Genomic DNA, 17,455 nt, shown 5'->3' on the forward strand with positions numbered 1-17,455 from the left:
GGAGGACCCGGCCGCTCCGGCAGGACCCCCCAGCGAGGGTGCGCCCCAACACCGTCGCGATCGAATGACAGCAGCTCTCACGGGCCGCGAGGCCGGCGATCCTTCTCAGGGGCCCCTTGCTCAGTGGCAGTAGGTGTCCCCCCAGCCATCGGGGGAGAAATGACCCCAGCTGGTAAGTGGCGATGTTGCCAAGGACAATTTGTAGGATGGGAATTTGTCCACTTGACAAGAGTTAAATTCCCCGTGTGCCAAGCTTCTAGGCAGCATTTTCTGGGGGCGTCCGCACCCAGGGGCCCCTTGCTCAGTGGCAGTAGCGGGGGCGGGGAAAAAGATCCAGATTAGGCAGTGACCCGCCCTGGGGAAATGTTGACTTTCTCTGAGACTGAGTAGCTGGAGTCGAAGTCACGGTCCACGAATGATGAGCTGTGTGATCTTGAACAAATTACTACATCGGCCCTGCTTACCCTGCAAGGATGCGGCGAGAGAGAAAAATTAAAATTGCTATGCAAATTTAAGCTAATAATACAGGTAATATGAGTGTGTCTAGCCCTTATGTACCACAAAGGAAAAAGCCAGGTCACCCTGTGGAACCACTTTTCCTCCAGACACAATGAGATAATTGCAGACAAGGGAAGAGTTGTTTTATCAGTTAAACATGGTAAAACTCCATGATGAAGTGTCCCTGGCCCCAATGAGCTTTTTTTTTTTTCAATCAAAATTGTGGTTAAAAAAAGATGGGAGCAATATAATTTCTAACAGTAAAGGAAGGCTTAAAAATATAAATTGGTTACATAATAGAATATTACTGACTCAAAATCATGGTTTTTGAAAATTATTTAATGACATGGGAAAATGTGCATAATATATTTCAGAAAGCAAAAATATACAGCATGGTCCCAGTTTACATGTGTGTGTATTTTGTGCCTATAAAAATTATAGCAAGAAATATTACTTTTCTGCAGGCAATGGAATGTATTCTTTGCACATTTTCCCAAAATGTCTATGAGCCTGTAGCATTTTTATAATCAGAAATATAAATGCCTTTTTTTTTTGCGGTACGCTGGCCTCTTACTGTTGTGGCCTCTCCCGTTGCGGAGAACAGGCTCCGGAAGCGCAGGCCTAGCGGCCATGGCTCACGGCCGCAGCCGCTCCGCAGCATGTGGGATCTTCCAGACCCGGGCACCAACCCGAGTCCCCGGCAGGCGGACTCTCAACCACTGCGCCACCAGGGAAGCCCATAAATGCCTTTTTTTTTGTTAAAGGAAATGATAATTTTATCCATCTGTCTTGGATGTTTTTCATTTTTTATATACAGTAAGAAATAATTTATATACAGTAAAATCCACCCATGTCGTTTAGAATGCCGTGAGTTTTAATAAATGCATATAGTCATGTAACCACTGTCACAATCAAATCCTAGGACAGTTCCATCGTCCCCCCCAAATTCTCTCATGCCCCACCTCATCCCCTGGCAACCACTGACCAGATTTCTGTCCCTATAGTTTGACTTTTCCAGAATGTCATATAAATGGGATCATACAATATGTCACCTCTTGAGTCTGGCTTCTTTCACTCAACATAACACATTTGTATATCATCCATGTCGTTGCATGTATCAGTAGTTTATTTCTTCTTGCTGAGTGGTAAACCCACTATCTGGATATACCACAGTTTGTTTATCCATTCCCTGGCTGAAGGACATTTGGGTTGTTTCTAGTTTGGGGCAATTATGAATAAAACTGCTATACACATTCATATGCAGGTTTTTGTGTGAACATAAATTTTCATTTCACTTGGGTAAATACGTAGAAGCGGGATTGTTGGGTTGTATAGTAAGTCTGTGTTTATAAGAAACCGGTCAACTGTTTTCCAAAGTGGGCTGTTATCATTTTCGCATTCCTGCCAGCAATGGATCAGCGTTCTGGTTGCTCACAGCACTTATATTTAATGATGATAATAATGGCTCACATTTCCTAGCCCTTCCTATATGCCAGGCACCATGCTAAGTATACATTGTTTCAATCTACATGGCAGTTCTGAGGTTGGTAGTTACTATCATCATCTGCTATTCACAGATGAGAAAATTGGGATGTAGTTAAAAACTAACAAAAAACGTTCCCAAGATTCCATAACCAACTCTTCCTGCCATTCATTCATTCATTCAATAAATTTATTGAATGAATAAATGAATGTTCCTTCTGGCAATAGGCACTAGGCCAGGTGCTGGGACTTTAGCAACCAACAAAATAGACCGAGTGCCTGCCTCCACGGAACTATTTCCAGGTATGAAAAGGGTATTCATACTTATAAGCAAAGAATTGTGTTAGGTCTAATGAAAGACAAGTAAAGCATACTATGGAAGACGATATTGATAGAGTGCTCTGATTGTATGTGGGGGTCAGGAGAGGCTTCTTTGAGGAAGTGACTTTTAAGCTGAAGCAAAGGGTGGGGTGTGAACAGGAGATGACAGACAAAAGGAACAGTATATGCAAAAGCCACGAAGATAGTAGAAATTGGCCAGGGTGATGGGACTTTCAAAGCCAAGGGGAGAATGGAACAAGAGGCCGAAGAAATTGGCAGTGCCAGATGGTGGAGACTCTTGAAGGTCATTTGAGAGATGGGAAGCCTTTGAAGGATTGTAAGCAGAGGAGTGACAGGACTGGCTTCACCGGGCCTGTCATCAGCCCTAGTCCCCTCATTTTTGTTTTCTCTGCTTCCAAGTGGCCCACAATGTCATGGAGAGTCATGATACCAGGGTGACCATCTCCAATACAAAGTCATGCTGTCCCATTGCCACTAATTGTCCTTTTACAAGTCCCTTGTCAACTCTCATTGCATTCCCCCTGCAACCCAAACCTTTCCCTATGCTGAAGCTCCCAACTCCATTATCTCCCTTCTCCCTATTTCCAGATAAGATAATAATAATGAATATAAGTTTGGGTTTAAGAGAGTTACATGGTACAAAAGTCTAGGAAGATAAAAGAGCAGAGAGATAGGTGGACATCAGGTGAAGAAAACTGCATTAAATAGTAACAGGCTAGGGCTTCCCTGGTGGCACAGTGGTTGAGAGTCCGCCTGCCGATGCAGGGGACACGGGTTCGTGCCCCGGTCCGGGAAGATCCCACATGCTGCGGAGCAGCTGGGCCCGTGAGCCATGGCCGCTGAGCCTACGCGTCCGGAGCCTGTGCTCTGCAGCGGGAGAGGACACAACAGTGAGAGGCCTGTGTACCGCAAAAAAAAAAAAGTTTTATGTCCTAAATATAATATTGTTCAAGATTCGATAGCTTCCTCCACCCCAATCCCCCTTGGAGATTCGTTGCTTTGAGAGATCACTCCCACAGCCATCTCTAGTCTCCACATCTTTTCTGTCCACACTTGGCTTTCTCTCCTTAGTGTCAGTCACACATTTTCAAATGCCTGTGAAAATCTTCACTTTGTTTATCATTTCTCTTTTTCTTTGCCCTCACTGCCCTAGCCTAAGCACATTTATCTGTTGGGTTTAGAGTTTAGCATTTGATGGCGAGGCACTCCAGTAGTGCAATCAGTTAGCGCCCGGGGTACTTATACAGAGTTTTACGGGCAGATTTAATCCACTACACCAAATGATAGCAAATGGTTTCAGGGACTAATACAATATAGTGCATTTACATAGTACTTTAATGAACAGTTTAAATGTTTTCATATATGTTATTATTATTATCTTGGCCAGAAGGCTTGTGCGATCCTAGTTCCCTGACCAGGGATTGAACCCAGGCCCCCTGCAATGGAAGCTCGGAGTCCTAACCACTGAACCACCAGGGAATTACACATATATGTTATTTCTTTTTTTAAAAAAGTTTTTAAATTTTATTTATTTATTTTTGGCTGCATTGGGTCTTTGTTGTTGTGCGTGGGCTTTCTCTAGTTGTGGTGAGCGGGGGCTACTCTTCATTGCAGTGCGCAGGCTTCTCACTGCGGTGGCTTCTCTTGTTGCGGAGCACAGGCTCTAGGCTCGTGGCCTTCAGTCGTTGTGGCACGTGGGCTCAGTAGTTGTGGCTTGCTGGCTCTAGAGCGCAGGCTCAGTAGTTGTGGCGCATGGGCTCAGTTGCTCCACGGCATGTGGGATCTTCCCGGACCAGGGCTTGAACCCGTGTCCCCTGCATTGGCAGGCGGATTCTTAACCACTGCGCCACCAGGGAAGTCCTTCATATATGTTATTTCTTAGACTTCTCCATAGTTCTTGATGTAGGTGGGACAGTAGGGTGAGAAGCCAAGGTCAGGCAGCTAAGTGCTGGCCTGCTAAGATGACACCAAAGTCTGTTATGTTCAAGTGTTTTTGCTCTTAATGCCTCTCAAACCTACCTGAGCCAGGTCCTGTTACAGCATTACGTATAAAAATCAAGGCCATTACTTTTCAACAGCTTATGTGACACTTTCACACTTTAAAAAATGATGATTCCTCAAAAGTATGTTAAATGAATGTCATTTCTTTTTTTTTTTTTTTGGCCATGCTGCACAGCTTGCGGGATCTTAGTTCCACAACCAGGGATTGAGCCCGGGCCCTTGGCAGTGAGAGCGCAGAGTCCTAACCACTGGACCACCAGGGAAGTCCCTGAATGTCATATTTTTTTACATATTACCTTTCATATAATTTTCAAGGCAGTGTGCTTTATCAGATTTCTAACTATAGTTTTCAAAACCCTCATACACTTGTACAACATGGGAAAATGTAAAAGTCATTCTTAATTCACCTCACCCCACAGACACAAAACCGACACACGCCCATACACACTTCTCTCCGCACACTGTTGGTCTGGTGTTCCCCTTCCAAACCTTTCTTTGCGTGATTATGTAGCAATATACGTACAAGCACATTTATAGTTTTTTTTAAACTGTAATTTACATCTCACTGTACTTATTGTTGTGATTTGTTCTTTCCCCTTTAAATTTCCAGTATGTTCTGGAGATCTTTCTCTGTATTTTGGTCTATCTCTCCTTTTAGAGGCTATGTAGCATTCCATTGTTTGATCATACCATAAAATATTTTGTCAGACGGTCTCCCACTTGACTTACGATAGTTCAATTTACAATTTTTCAACTTTATGATAATGCGAAAGCAATACGCATTCAGTAGAAACCATACTTCGAATTTTGATCTTTTCCCGGGCTAGCAGTGTGCTGGGTGAATACACTCTCTTGCGATGCTGGGCAGGGGCAGCGAGCTGCAGCTCCCTGTGAGCGAGGCAGTCAAGGGTAAATAACTGGTACTCTTACCCATTCTGTTTTTCACTTTCAGTACATTACTCAATAAATTGCATGAGATGTTCAACACTTTATTATAAAATAAGCTTTGTGTTAGATGATTTTGCCCAAATGTAGGCTAATGTATGTGTTCTGAGCACTTTAAGATGGGCTAGCCTCAGCTATGTTGTTCAGTAGGTTGGGTATATTAAATGCATTGTCAACTTACGGTATTTTCACCTTACCATGAGTTTATCGGGACATAACACCACCATAAGCTGAGGAAGATCTGCATTCCACTACTGGATTTTTAGATCATTCCTAATTTTTCTTTGCTATTACAAACAATGCTGAATCCTTGCAATACATATTTATACTTATTTCAGCACTGAGAAAAGTGTCTATAACCCTCATATCTTTATGTACACTGGAAATTATCAGTCTTGTAAATATTTACTTGCACATAATCTCTAATTCACACAAGCTTTATTATTTATTTATTTATTTGGCTGCGCCGGGTCTTAGTTGCAGCACGCGGGATCGTGGTTGCTGCGTGTGGGATCTTTAGTTGCAGCACATGAACTCTTAGTTGCGGCATGTGGGATCTAGTTCCCTGACGAGGGATCAAACCCAGGCCCCCTGCATTGGGAGTGCAGAGTCTTAGCCACTGGACCACCAGGGAAGTCCCACATAAGCTTTAGAAAGAGCTTATGGAGTCCATTAAAAACACGCTGGGATTTTGACTGGAATTGTATTGAATTTAGACATCAATTTGGGGAAAGTTGACATGTTTACAACATTGAATTTTTAGGCCATGCTCTCCATTTATTTACGTTTTTATGTCTTTCAGTAAACGTCTGTGGCTTTCTTCATATAGGTCTTGCATATTTCTTGTTAGGTCTAAAACTAGTGATTTTATAAATTATAAAAAAATTGTAAATGGTCCTCTTTTTCTATTACCATTTCTAATTGTTATTTGTTGGCTTATAGAAAAGCCATTTATTTTTGTGTGTCAATTTTGTATCTAGCCACCTTACCTCAACTGTCTTATTCTAAATTTCAGTTGATTTTCTTATTTTTTCTTGATAAAGTACCATATTGTTTGAAAAATAGTGATAGTTGTTTCTCTCCCTTTTCAATGTTAAAATCTTTTTTTTTTTTTTTTTTGCAGTACGCGGGCCTCTCACTGCTGTGGCCTCTCCCATTGCGGAGCACAGGCTCCGGGTGCACAGGCTCAGCGGCCATGGCTCACGGGGCCCAGCCGCTCCGCGGCATGTGGGATCCTCCCGGACCGGGTCACGAACCCGTGTCCCCTGCATCGGCAGGCGGACTCTCAACCACCGCGCCTCCAGGGAAGCCCTTAAAATCTTTTTTGAAGGCTAATATGTGTGCTGCTGTATTGGCCAGGACCACAATAGTAGACGTTAAACAGCAGCAGATTGAGTGGACATGGTATTTACTATCTAAACAGGAGAAGAAAACATATAAGGACAAACCAATCAAGCCACAGATACTGCATAAGGAAACAATGGATTTATAACACATAAAAGAAGGAAAGTGGCAGACTCTTGACTACCAAGTGCTCCCTGCTCTTCATCTTACACTAATATTATTTAAAACCTTCCAAATCCTTCTAAGACCTCTGCTAGGCAGCTCCATCATGTTCCCTGGCAACGTGGGAGTTTGCTCTGTCTGCAGAGCAAATGTATTTCAGCCTGGCTCTTACATCAACAGCTCATTAGTCTTTAGACTGACCATTCATAGTTCATGAGGTCAGTCACAGGCAACTGTGACACTCAGGTGCCACATAAGCATGCGCTAGGATTCTTGGGGCTGAGGTTCTTTTTTTTTTTTTTAACATCTTTATTGGAGTATAATTGCTTTACAATGGTGTGTTAGTTTCTGCTTTATAACAAAGTGAATCAGCTATATGTATACATATATCCCCATATCTCTTCCCTCTTGCGTCTCCCTCCCACCCTCCCTGTCCCACCCCTCTAGGTGGTCACAAAGCACCGAGCTGATCTCCCTGTGCTAGGCGGCTGCTTCCCACTAGCTATCTATTTTACGTTTGGTAGTGTATATATGTCCATGCCACTCTCTCACTTTGTCCCAGCTTACCGTTCCCCCTCCCCATATCCTCAAGTCCGTTCTCTTATTCCCGCCTTGCCCCTAGGTTCTTCATGACCTTTTTTTCTTTTTTTTAGATTCCATATATATGTGTTGGCATACGGTATTTGTCTCTCTCTTTCTGACTTACTTCACTCTGTATGACAGTCTCTAGGTCGATCCACCTCACTACAAATAACGCAGTTCTGTTCCTTTTTATGTCTGAGTAATATTTCATTGCAGCTGTATTTACAATAGCTAGGACATGGAAGCAACCTAAGTGTCCATCAACAGATGAATGGATAAAGAAGATGTGGCATGTATATACAATGGGGCTGAGGTTCTTGTTGCTATATATAATGAAGATTCCTTCCCAAAATAGACTTTTAAGTCTCTGTAACTAATCAACTCTCTCTGCATTGTTCTTTTTGTTTTTAATGAAGTATAGTTAACTTATAATGTGTTAATTTCTGCTATACAACAGTGATTCAGTTATACATATATATACATTATTTTTTATATTTTGTTCCATTATGGTTTATCCAGGATATTGAATATAGTTCCTTGTGCTATACAGTAGGACTTTGTTATCCATTCTATATAAAATAGTTTGCCTCTGCTAATCCCAGAGTCCCAATCCATCCCTCCCCCAGTCCCCCTCCTCCCTGGCAACCACAAGTCTGTTCTATGTCTGTGAGTCTCTTTTGTAGATAAGTTCATTTGTGTCATATTTTTATTTTATTTATTTATTTTTAATTAGTTTATTTTTGGCTGCATTGGGTCTTGGTTGCTGTGTGTGGGCTTTCTCTAATCGTGGCGAGTGGGGGCTACTCTTTGTTACAGTGCGTGGGCTTCTCATCGTGGTGGCTTCTCGTTGCAGAACACGGGCTCTAGGCGTGTGGACTTCAGCAGTTGTGGCACATGGGCTCAGTTGTTATGGCTCGTGGGCTCTAGAGCATAGGCTCAGTAGTTGTGGCACACAGACTTAGTTGCTCTGCGGCATATGGGATCTTCCCGGACCAGGGCTCAAACCTGTGTCCCCTGCATTGGCAGGCAGATTCTTAACCACTGCACCACCAGGGATAGTCCTGTGTCATATTTTAGATTCCACATGTAAGTGATGTTGTATGGTATTTTCCTTTCTGTTTCTGACTTCACTTAGTATGATAATCTCTACATCCATTCATGTTGCTGCAAATGGCATTATTTCGTTCCTTTTCATGACTGAGTAGTATTCCACTATATATACATACCGCATCTTCTTTGTCCATTCACCTGTAGATGAACGTTTAGGTTGTTTCCATGCCTTGGCTATTGCGAATAGTGCTGCTGTGAACATAGGGGTGCACGTATCTTTTTGAATGCTAGTTCTTAGTTTCCAGCATTTAAGTTTTCACCTACAATCTTGCTGAGCTGTAATTAACTCCTGGCGTTGAGATTGACTGTGCATGGCACAAGACGCTACAGACTTAGCTTCACAGGAATGCTTTTCCTTCATTCATTTCTTAAGTACCAAGCGCCTACATAACCGTAGTTTACTACATAGGTTAATAGAGCTCAGCCTATAAAAAGAAAAAACTAGATACTTAAATAGGAGCTTGGGGTCGCTATAGATATTATGATGCCACCTTAAAAACAGAAACTGAGAGTGCTAGTAAGGATGAGAATCTTAATATTTTTAAGGATAAAGTTACCAGAAAGGATGAAGCCATTGTCTATGTTTGTGTGCCAGGATGTGTCTATGAACAAACCTGCTCTCACCCCAAGAATTCCTTTCAAAACCAGTGAAAACCCACTTTGAGGGCTTCCCTGGTGGCGCAGTGGTTGAGAGTCTGCCTGCCAATGCAGGGGACATGGGTTCGAGCCCTGGTCTGGGAGGATCCCACGTGCCGCGGAGCAGCTGGGCCCGTGAGCCACAACTACTGAGCCTGCCTGTGCTCCGCAGCAGGAGAGGCCACGATAGATAGTGAGAGGCCCGCGCACCGCGATGGAGAGTGGCCCCCGCTCGCCGCAACTAGAGAAAGCCCTCGCACAGAAATGAAGACCCAACACAGCCAAATAAATAAATAAATAAATTTATAAAACCCACTTTGAAATATAATCTACAATAATTTAAATATCAAATCACTTCTGACTTATTAAAAATGAGGTTTGTGAAAATCTTAACATTGAAAATGCTTATGATAAGTGAAATATTAATATTCAAAATTAATTTAAAGGGACTTCCCTGGTGGCGCAGTGGTTAAGAATCCACCTGCCAATGCAGGGGACTTGGGTTTGAGACCTGGTCCGGGAAGACCCCATATGCCACAGAGCAACTAAGCCCGTGCGCCACAACTACTGAGCCTGCGCTCTAGACCCTGCAAGCCACAACTACCGAGCCCACGTGCCACAACTACTGAAGCCCGCGCGCCTAGAGCCCGTGCTCCGCAACAAAAGAAGCCACTGCAATGAGAAGCCTGCGCACCACAACAAAGAGTAGCCCCCACTCACCGCAACTAGAGAAAAGCCCAGGAGCAGTGACGAAGACCTAACACAACCAAAAGTAAATAAATAAATAAAATTTAAAAAATTAATTTAAAGCATGATCTCAATGAAATATATAATAAATGCATATTCTACTATATATGTATACATATGGAAGAATTCTATTAAAATGTTAATAATCTGAGAGTAATATCTCTCAGTGGTGGCATTATTTATGATGATTATTTTCCATATTGCACAGGTTTTACTTTTTAAAGTATTACTTTTATGACCAAAAAACTAAAAAAAAAAAGAAGAAATCATATAAGTTAAAGTAAGCAAAATCAACCTTTTATGGAATTACTTATGAGACATGAAGACACTGAAAATTGTTGACCTGATGATTTAGGAAGGCAGCTGAATTTGTTCACAGCAATTTGCTGGTTCTAACTCATTTCAAAGGTAATTTCCTTAATGGATTAACGTCCTTGAATACTTTTTTTTTTTTTTTTGCGGTACGCAGGCTTCTCACTGTTGTGTCCTCTCCCGTTGCGGAGCACAGGCTCCGGACGCGCAGGCTCAGCGGCCATGGCTCACAGGCCCAGCCGCTCCGCGGCACGTGGGATCCTCCCGGACCGGGTCACGAACCCGTGTCCCCTGCATCGGCAGGCGGACTCTCAACCACTGCGCCACCAGGGAAGCCCTTGAATACTTCTTAAGCTTGTAGGACTCACTCTGCTTTTAGTTAGGTGTAGCCATCTGCAAACAAGCAAATTTTTGCATTTATAGCAAAGGAAACGCCTATGTGAAAGGACTTTGAAAAAAACAGAGCAGTACACAAAGGCAAGCACTATATAATCAGCTCTTTGTGTAAATTATGGTTTTTATTGACAGGGATCATTATCACTGTGTACAAAAGCAAAGACTTTCCTGTGGTGTGCAGCTGTGGCCACTGTTTGCAGAAGCCACGTGCTTGGGTGTGACTGCTTCTCGGACTCAGAGTTTGCTATTGCAAATAGTCCAGGATATAACTGAAGAAGCTGCAGTCTGGAAGCTGGCTAAGGCAGGCCTAGGGCATCTTCAACCCAATAGATGTTTATTGAGAAGCTTACCAGCAAGTAACTGTGCTGTGGGGATACCAAGAGAAAGAACAATAATCCGGGCCTCTGCCCTGCATATAGTTTTTTTTTTTTTTTTTGTCTGTGCCAGTGTTATGTGGGATCTTAGTTCCTGGTCCAGGGATCGAACCTGCGCCCCCTGCAGTGGAAGCGTGGAGTCTTAACCACTGGACTGCCAGGGAAATCCCTGCCCTGCATATAGTTTACATGTATTTTTGAAAAGATCTCACCTAATTCTCACAGCCACCCTGTGAGTTAGGTAGAGGGACCCCCATTTACAGGGAAGGGTAGGTAGTTTTCTCCATGTCACACAGCTTCTGAGTAGCAGAGCCAAAACGGGCACTCAGGTCCTCTACTCCTAACCCTGGAGCTGCCATGGCTGCTTCCTGGATAGATAGGCCCCACCTGCCCATCAGGAGCATTCAGTCTGGAGGGGAAACACAAATGCAGGTATCAGTGAAAGGTGTTGATCAGGTGGTGTTACTGAATGCAAAGTACAAGGGGGAAAAAAAGGTAGGAACTAACTTCCTCCTGGCCACACTCTGAGTCCTGAGAGCAAGCTGCCTCCTTGAAATGCTGTCTGGCTTTTGCTGATGGTAGCCTGAAGGGAGTGATGTTCCATTAACGGCCATCACTTTCTTTCTCTTTGTCTGCCTCAGCATGAAGTAGTTGCAATCACCCTGGAACATGAATCAGGAGTCCAGGGTCCTAATTTGAGACTTGCCACTTCGTAGGGTGGCAATTCAGTTTACCATTTGCATCCAAGTCTCCTTATCTATAAAATGAAAATAATATGTTCACCTACCTCACTGGGTTATTTTGAGAACCAAGTGAGATAATACATGTAAAGTGCTTTGAAAAATTATGAAGTTAGGGCTTCCCTGGTGGCGCAGTGGTTAAGAGTCCGCCTGCCGATGCAGGGGACACAGGTTCGTGCCCCGGTCCGGGAGGATCCCACGTGCCGCGGAGCGGCTGGGCCCCGTGAGCCATGGCCGCTGAGCCTGAGCGTCCGGAGCCTGTGCTCCACAACGGGAGAGGCCACAACAGTGAGAGGCCCGCGTACCGCAAAAAAAAAAAAAAAAAAAAAAAAAAAAAATTATATATAAATATAAAATGGTGTTAATAATAGCAGCATCAGAGCCCATAAACTCCACCCCACACGTTTATATTTGTGGGTAAACAATTAGAAACAGTGGTTATTAATCAGCAACCACATTGTGAAAAAGAATTATGTACTCTCGCCTTGCTTATCAAGTTTGAAGGCAGAATAGTCATTAAGCACATTGACCTTGAAGGCAGAAAATACTGAATCCCAACTCTGCTACCAGCAGTGTGACCTTAGCAATATTTTAGTTGCTTTGGGTCTCATTTTGCAGACACACACTCACTCACACAGAGTGAGGACAACAGATTTTTCGCGAGGAACCAATGAGATAACTCATGCAAAATGCTGGATCCTGTACCTGGCACACAGTAAGCACTCAATAAGCATTAGCTTTAAAAAGTATCAAACATTTCTTGAGCGCCTGCAACGTGCCAGGTATAACTTAGGAAACAAAACAAAAAGATTCTGAGGGTTTTTTTTTTGTTGTTTTTTTGGGGTTTTTTGACCGCGCCAAACGGCATGCAGGATCTTAGTTCCCCAACCAGGGATCGAACCCGGGCCTGGCAGTGAGAGCGCCCAGTCCTAACCACTGGACCGCCAGGGAATTCCCGACATGGTCCTGTTTCAAGGAAAGCGCATACAAATAAAAACCAACTTGCTCACTACTCAAATGCAAAGGCAGTTTAGAAAATGAACTTATCAACCTGCCTGGAGAGACAGGTAAATTGAAACCTTCTTGCAGGAGGAAACAGTTGACTCAAGACTTCTGAAGGGTGAGTAGAAGTTTGTGTAAAAAAAAGCTTGATGCTTTTTGACATTATCGTTTGCCCACTTGAAAAGCCAGGGCTCACTTTATGCTTGTTGCCCTTCTGGTGGTTCAGCCTAAACATTCTGGTGACTTCATGAGCATGGTGTTGGAAACTGATTTTACTGGTTATTTTCTATGCATGAAACATCTGTTGTTTTGTTGTCGTTTCATAGACTCCTTAAGAGCTGTACAAACGACTTCTTGCATAGGGGGTAGATTGATTCCCATCACTGAAAAGTATTGGCATCCCTGATGCATGTTGCTGATCCCTTTAAGAAGAGAAGGCAGGGAGGACTTGTGACCACTTGTCCCTCTCTGGAAAAGCTGGAGCCAGAGGTGACTGGGATAAACGGGTAGGGAGTAGAAATTGCAATGCAGAAGGATTTGTTGTTCTGAAGAGAATGGAAGATAGCTGTCCTTTACCCACATGCAAATGTGAATGTACAGAAAGCTTTTTATTTGCCAGATATCTTGCTACCAAATTGAAGTATCTTTCTTATTTCACCAAGGGTGTTACCGGTGAATTTGGGAGTTAGAGATGTTGCCCTAAGTGGAAGAAATATCAGACTTTTCTTTGGGTTTTCTGCTTCCTTAATGTTGCTTCCTAAATCCCTCACCTTAACCACATATACGACGACGTTAAAAGCTGTGTTTACATCGGCTTCTACACCAGCAACTGCCATGTTAGAGAAGTTTAATTGACATCTAAAGAAATAATGTTACCTTATGAAAGTCATAGAATCTTAAGAATTTTGAGCTGGAAGAACCAAAGAGAACTTGTAATTCAGCTTTTTCATTTCACAAATGAGGAAACTGGCCCAGGGAGGCTGAGCCCAGCTGTTCCAAAGGACTCTTATGGGGCTTTGGTTAGCATTTTGCATGATGGTGATTTGAAGAGACCCACAGTACCTTTCAATTGCTGTAGACATAAATGAATTGTCTTTCCCCCCACATTTGTAAGCTGAGGAAGATACAGACCAAAGTAAAGCTCTGGCAAGTCCCAAGAGAAGAGAAGCCGGTAATACTGAAGTTACTGTATTGGTGCCATGTGACTGGGGCTGAGTGAAAATGATTCGATTCCGCCCACCCAAGTTCAGGGCATTTGGCCCGAGAACTTTGAAGTAAGCACAACGCTGTCAACAACAACAAAACAGTCACCAAGACGGGACAGCATCTTGACCCAAAGCCTAGAGACAGTACCGCAGTACCACGGGAAGTCTGCAGCCGTGAGATTCCACCTCGATGTGTGGCTTGAGAGAGGAACTGCTGGATCGATGCTCCTCTGGAGAAATTTCGGCGGTTGGCAGGACGTGGAAAAGCCATCTCTGGCCGGCAGAACGACCATTTCCTTAAGCCTCCCACTTGGAAGCGAGAGCGCTTCATAGATAAGTCAGGCGAGCAGACGGCCTCAAGCCCACCCGCCCTCTCCTTCCTTCGCCTGGAGAGACGCTCACCGCCCTGTTCGCGCCGGGCCACGCCCCTGTCCCGCGGGCTCACCCCACCCTGCTGGTCGGGGTCTAGGCCCGGAGCCTTTTCCTACCTGGCCCTCTCGGGGCCTCCCCCACCTCCCCTCCCTCGCCCGGTGGGCAGGTGCGGGGCAGTTCGTCAGACAGGCGGGTCCCCGAGGGAGGGGGAGGCGTCAGCGGTGACGGAACAGAAGCCCCGAGAGCCTCGGCGCTTCCTCCACGGCCTCGGCCCGGCGGCGGCCACTCGCGCGCCGCTGGTCGGGGAAGCAACGTCCGCTCACTCAGGGCCCGGCGGGCAGCAGCTCCCGCTGCCGCCTACTCGCCGGCCGAGAAACCAGGGGAAGCCTCGGGGCCCAGGGGCGGTGGCGGCGAGACCCCGCCCCGCCCGGCCAGCCCGCTCCTATCGCGGTCCGCGGCCTGGTCACGCGGGGAGTGGCGCCGCGGGCTCGGGACCAGCGCCCGGCGGCTGCCGGAGTCGCGGCGGGCCGGGGCCGGGGCTGGGGGGCGGAGGGCGGAGGGTAGAAATAGGGGCGGGCAGGCCGCGTCAGTCCCGGAGCCGCGCGCGCGGAGCCGACTGAGCCACGCCGAGGGCGCCGAGCTAGGCGGCCGAGCCCGAGCACCCATGCTGCTGCCGCTGGCCTGGGGCTCGCTCCTCTTCCCGGGGCTCTTCGGGCTCTGCGCCTGGGGGCTGCGGCGCGCGCGGCCCGCCTGGACCCACAACGACTGCGTGCTGATCAGCACCAGGTACGGGGCGAGGCCGTGCCGCCGCCCGACCATGCGCCCCGGCTGCGCCCGCCCAACGCCGAGCCCAGGGCGGAAAAGGGGGACGACAGGAAGCGAGGGGGCCGCCTCCCGGGTCCTCGCCCAGTCCACGGCGCGGGCCGGAGAGCTCCGAGGACCCTGTGCAGCCTGCCCCCGGAGGGAGGGAGGCGGAGGAGGGTGGAGCGGGAGCAGGCTGGAGGGTGGGGGGCTGCCCACGCTGATGAGGACCGGGAGGGACGTCTCCCCGATGCTGACATCTGCCAGCTGCTTTGGGAGTCGGGAGCGCGGCGGCGGCCCTACCGTTTTCCTTGGCACCCTGGCGGCCGGGGGAAGTCAGGTTGAAGAGTTCTGGCTTCATGCTGTCCATGGGACTGGACTGAGCACTCTTTCCGTCCCCCCTCCCCCCTTTTCTCTTTTCTGTCGCACGTTAGGCTGGTTTCTTCAGTGCAGGCTGTGTTGGCCACCGGGTCTGGGATCATCATCATCCGCTCCTGTAGCCACGTGATCACCGACAGGTAACATCCAATGCCAGGTGAAAGCTACACCGATCACGGCGCTGGGCTTTTTCGAAGCTTCCGCATTTGAGTGGCTCACAGGTCCTAGTTCTTTATCAGCATGTGCCGTCAGGCAGCTGATTAATGGGTGAAACTTGGGCACTATAACTAGTTCCCTCCTCCTCTCCTCACCTTCAGCATCGCCAGCTTAGGAGAAAGTAAACTGAAGAAATGCTAGAGCATGACAGAGCCTGAGTCTGATTTAAGGTGGTGTGTTAGAGGACAGTGTGGTCCAACGATCCAGGTTCTTTATGCGATAGATAAATGTGAAAATTATTCAGAAGTGGAAGTGTGGCTTTTGGTTCTTTTAAATGATCTCCCTGGGGTTCTGCTGTGGAGCATTCATTGGCCAAGATAGGATGTGTGGTTAGCAGAGCCCTGCTATGGAAAGGAACAAATCCACCACCCCTTTCTTTACAAATGCTGCTCTTGTCTTTCCTCTGAAAGATGAAGGTGATGAAGAGTTTTCTGGAGCTTTCAGAAAACTGACTCGAATGGGTGTGAAAGTTCAGTCCACAGGCAGGACAGGAAATGTGCATTCAGTGAAACAAATTATAGCGACCAGGCTGGTCTACTTTGTATAGTATTTAGACCTGGGTAACAGTGCCCCCCCACCCCATTTTAAAGCCATCCTTTCAAAGCCATCCTTTTTTACCTGTCTTCCTAGAATCACCCTTTCCTCCTCACAGTTAAGTTGAAGAGCAATTGTCATATGTGCAGGGAAAGTTAATAGCCTTTCCTAATCCCTTTCTCATGTTTACTCTATTATGTGTCCTGGTTTTCACCTGTTGGGAATGGAATGGGAGGGGAGCCCGAGAGGGGCATCTATCTCACTGTGGCCTGCAAATTTGGTGCCTGGTTCTTATTTGGGATTAACCTTGCCATCAAGATTTTTGTGCTTTTCTTTTGCCTTTTTTTTTTTTTTTTAGAGAAAACCAGTTATTGGCGATGAATTGTAGATGCTGAGAGAAGATAGGTCAAGTGACTTTGATTGCATACACCAAAGACTAACAGCATTTTCTCAGCTGGGTTCAATTTTTATTTTAATTGAGCATTTCCTGATGGTGCAGCAGGCTCCCTCACTGCCCCCAGTTTGTCAGGTCAAACTTGAAACCTGCCTCCTTTGCAGAGATTAAGCTAAGACAGATGCAGCCCCCATGGCACTTGAGGGCAAGCGGCAGGCAGCTGCTACACATCTCAGGAAGAGATCTGCACACAATTAACTTTCAGTTCTGTAGCACGCTTGTATTCTCCCCTCAGAAGCCATGTGTCTTAGTGGCTTGAGCATGGTAGCAAATCTAAGTTTGGCTTTTAGGGTCCTCCTTTTGTATATCTTTATGCCTTAGATCCATCCTCTACTTGCAAAATAGAGACAGACACCACCTTCTGTGCCCTCAACTTACATGGATGCACAAGGATGCCCTAAAGGCACCTAATCATCTGGAAAAAAAAGCCTTTTGGGGTTCATAGTCTGTACATCCAAATATTTTTCTATTCTATGTCTTTTAATTTTAGGCCTTCATATAGAATGTCTGTAGGTAGGAGGGGGTGTCTATGAATCTTCCCAAATTATCTGTAGGGTGTGATGCAGGGCCAGGGGTTTCATCAGCTCCTTAAAGAGACCCAGATCCCTAGTTCTCAATGTAAGCGCTTCTTTTTTTTTGGCCACACAGCTCACTTACGTTTAAGTAAGTGCCGAGGACCTGGGTTTGATCCTGGTCTGGGAACTAAGATCCCACAAACTGCATGGTGTGGCCAAAAATAATAATAGTAACAATTAAAAGTACTCTCATACTTTTAACTTTCTAATCTTCACAATAACTTCATCAGGAAAGTAAGACAAGGAT

At 45.7% G+C, this 17,455-nt stretch overlaps 1 protein-coding gene across 2 annotated transcripts in view; it reads left to right on the top strand.

The window, feature by feature from the left end:
* The window catches only part of TLCD3A (TLC domain containing 3A), a 23,052-nt gene continuing 5,597 nt past the window's right edge, over positions 1 to 17,455 (top strand). The window contains exons 1-2 of one of the 2 annotated variants that reach the window (XM_079904225.1): positions 13,201 to 15,036; positions 15,486 to 15,569. In XM_079904225.1, the coding sequence (XP_079760351.1) occupies positions 14,915 to 15,036; positions 15,486 to 15,569 (206 nt within the window). In that variant the 5' untranslated portion in view covers positions 13,201 to 14,914. Of the gene's footprint in view, positions 173 to 13,200; positions 15,037 to 15,485; positions 15,570 to 17,455 lie in introns of those variants that run through there. The other variant, XM_079904226.1, reaches the window with a different exon arrangement.

Source organism: Stenella coeruleoalba, assembly GCF_951394435.1.
Source record: "Stenella coeruleoalba genome assembly, chromosome: 19".
NCBI lineage: Eukaryota > Metazoa > Chordata > Mammalia > Artiodactyla > Delphinidae > Stenella > Stenella coeruleoalba.